Source organism: Nematolebias whitei, chromosome 23 (assembly GCF_014905685.2).
Source record: "Nematolebias whitei isolate Nwh7 chromosome 23, NemWhi1, whole genome shotgun sequence".
Taxonomy (NCBI): Eukaryota; Metazoa; Chordata; class Actinopteri; order Cyprinodontiformes; family Rivulidae; genus Nematolebias; species Nematolebias whitei.
The window spans coordinates 1,978,852-1,980,719 of NC_056520.1; the positions used below are offsets into that span (position 1 = coordinate 1,978,852).

The window sequence follows — 1,868 nt, forward strand, 5'->3', positions numbered from 1 at the left end:
CTGTGATGGACTGGAGACCTGTCCAGGTGTCCCTGTGATGGACTGGAGACCTGTCCAGGTGTCCCTCTGTGATGGACTGGAGACCTGTCCAGGTGTCTCGCTGTGATGGACTGGAGACCTGTCCAGGTGTCCCTGTGATGGACTGGAGACCTGTCCAGGTGTCCCCAGCCTCTCAGTGAGACACCTGCTCTCTGTGGCCCATAGGAAGAAGAATCATGAAAAGAACATCCTGGTTTGTTTCAGGTGCTCAGGTCATCGTTTCGTGTTTCACGTCCAAACCTCTTTAATCAACCGTGTATTTAACTTGACACTTTTCTTTCCGTTCATCGATTAGTTTACTCAGTTTGTTTTCCCTCCGCAGCCATGTCCATCATCTTTATACCTGACGAGAACTTCTTTGACGAGAACTACATTGGCGAGAACTCCATTGGCGAGAACTCCACGCTTCCGTACGTCGTGGATCCAAACACGTTGCCATGTGACCCCAAAAGCCTGGAGCCCACAGTGGCGCTCGTCCTGTGTCTCATCCTCGTAGCCAACTTCTTGCTGGCGGTTCCAGGAAACGTGCTGGTGGGGTGGGTCATCGTCAGCAGCAGGCACGTTCTGACCTCCTCAGATGTCTACTTGTTCCACCTGACGATCGCGGACGGCCTGCTGGCTCTGACGCTCCCGTTCTTCGCTGTAGGGCTGATCCGAGAATGGCTCTTTGGTGATTTCATGTGCAAGTTCCTGAGTCTCGTCATGGAAGCCAACTTCTACACCAGCATCATCTTCCTGGCCTGCATCAGCGTCGACCGCTACCTCGTGATCGTGTGCGCCAATGAGGTTGACCGGAGCGACCGGCGGAGGAGCAGCAGGTTCCTCTGTGCAGCAGTTTGGGCCCTCGGCTGGACCCTGGCTCTGTCTGCGCTCTTTAACCACGTGCAGAAGTTCGGTGAATCTGAGAGGTTGATTTGCACGGAAAGCTTTGACCTCGGCAGGGCCACCAGCTGGAGGCTCGCCACCCGGGGGTTCCGACACATCTTTGGCTTTTTGGTCCCTCTGGTGATCATGATCGTCTGCTACGGCATCACCGTCGTACGGCTGATGAACACTCGGGGCTTCCAGAAGCACAAGGCCATGAGAGTGATCATCGCCGTGGTGATCGCGTTCCTGCTCTTCTGGACGCCGTACCAAATAACCATGATGGTGAACACGCTGATCGGGGCCAAGCTGATCCAGTTCGACTGCAGCCGGAGGACGTCTGTGAGGTTAGCGCTGAACGTGACCAACGCTCTGGCTCTGCTCCACAGCTGCATCAACCCGTTGCTGTACGCCTTCGTGGGGGAGAAGTTCAGGAAGAAAATGATGCTGCTCCTGCACAGGAGGCTCCGGCAGGAGAGGAGGTCCGGGTCCACGTTCAGCAGGTCCACGTCTCAGACCTCAGAGGGAGCTGGGACTTTCCTCTGAACGCTGATTTTAGCACAAAAACAAAATGTCCGTCCGCTCATCATGTCCATAGAAATGGGGATAAATGTTCCAGCTGTTGTCAGTCTGCTGTTTGGATGTTCTCTGCTGCCATCTGCTGAACTTCCTGCTTTGCTTCAGCTTCCTCTGACTGTGTGTTCAGCTTAGAGCAGATGATCTGAAACTATTTAAGTCCTCAGGTCAAAACAACAAGCAATATTTGTAACGTGAATAAAAATGATGCTTTAATAAAAACGTTGGTGTGGACTGTTCTGAAGTGGACTCTGAGTCCTGACCTGGATCCTGTGCAAGGAGCTGAAACATCTGTAAAGAGAACCTTCAAACCTGAGACAGCTGGAGTCCAGAACACCTGCAGACAGGTGGACCAGAACACCTGCGGTCAGGTGGACCAGAACACCTGC

At 53.5% G+C, this 1,868-nt stretch overlaps 1 protein-coding gene across 1 annotated transcript; it reads left to right on the top strand.

Annotated features, from left to right (window-relative positions):
• The first annotated feature begins 363 nt into the window (after nucleotides 1-363).
• LOC119428827 (C-X-C chemokine receptor type 2-like) lies at nucleotides 364-1,449 on the top strand. Its single transcript, XM_037696515.1, has one exon. The coding sequence runs from the start codon at nucleotides 364-366 to the stop codon at nucleotides 1,447-1,449; it is 1,086 nt and encodes a 361-aa protein (XP_037552443.1).
• The last annotated feature ends 419 nt before the right edge of the window (nucleotides 1,450-1,868 follow it).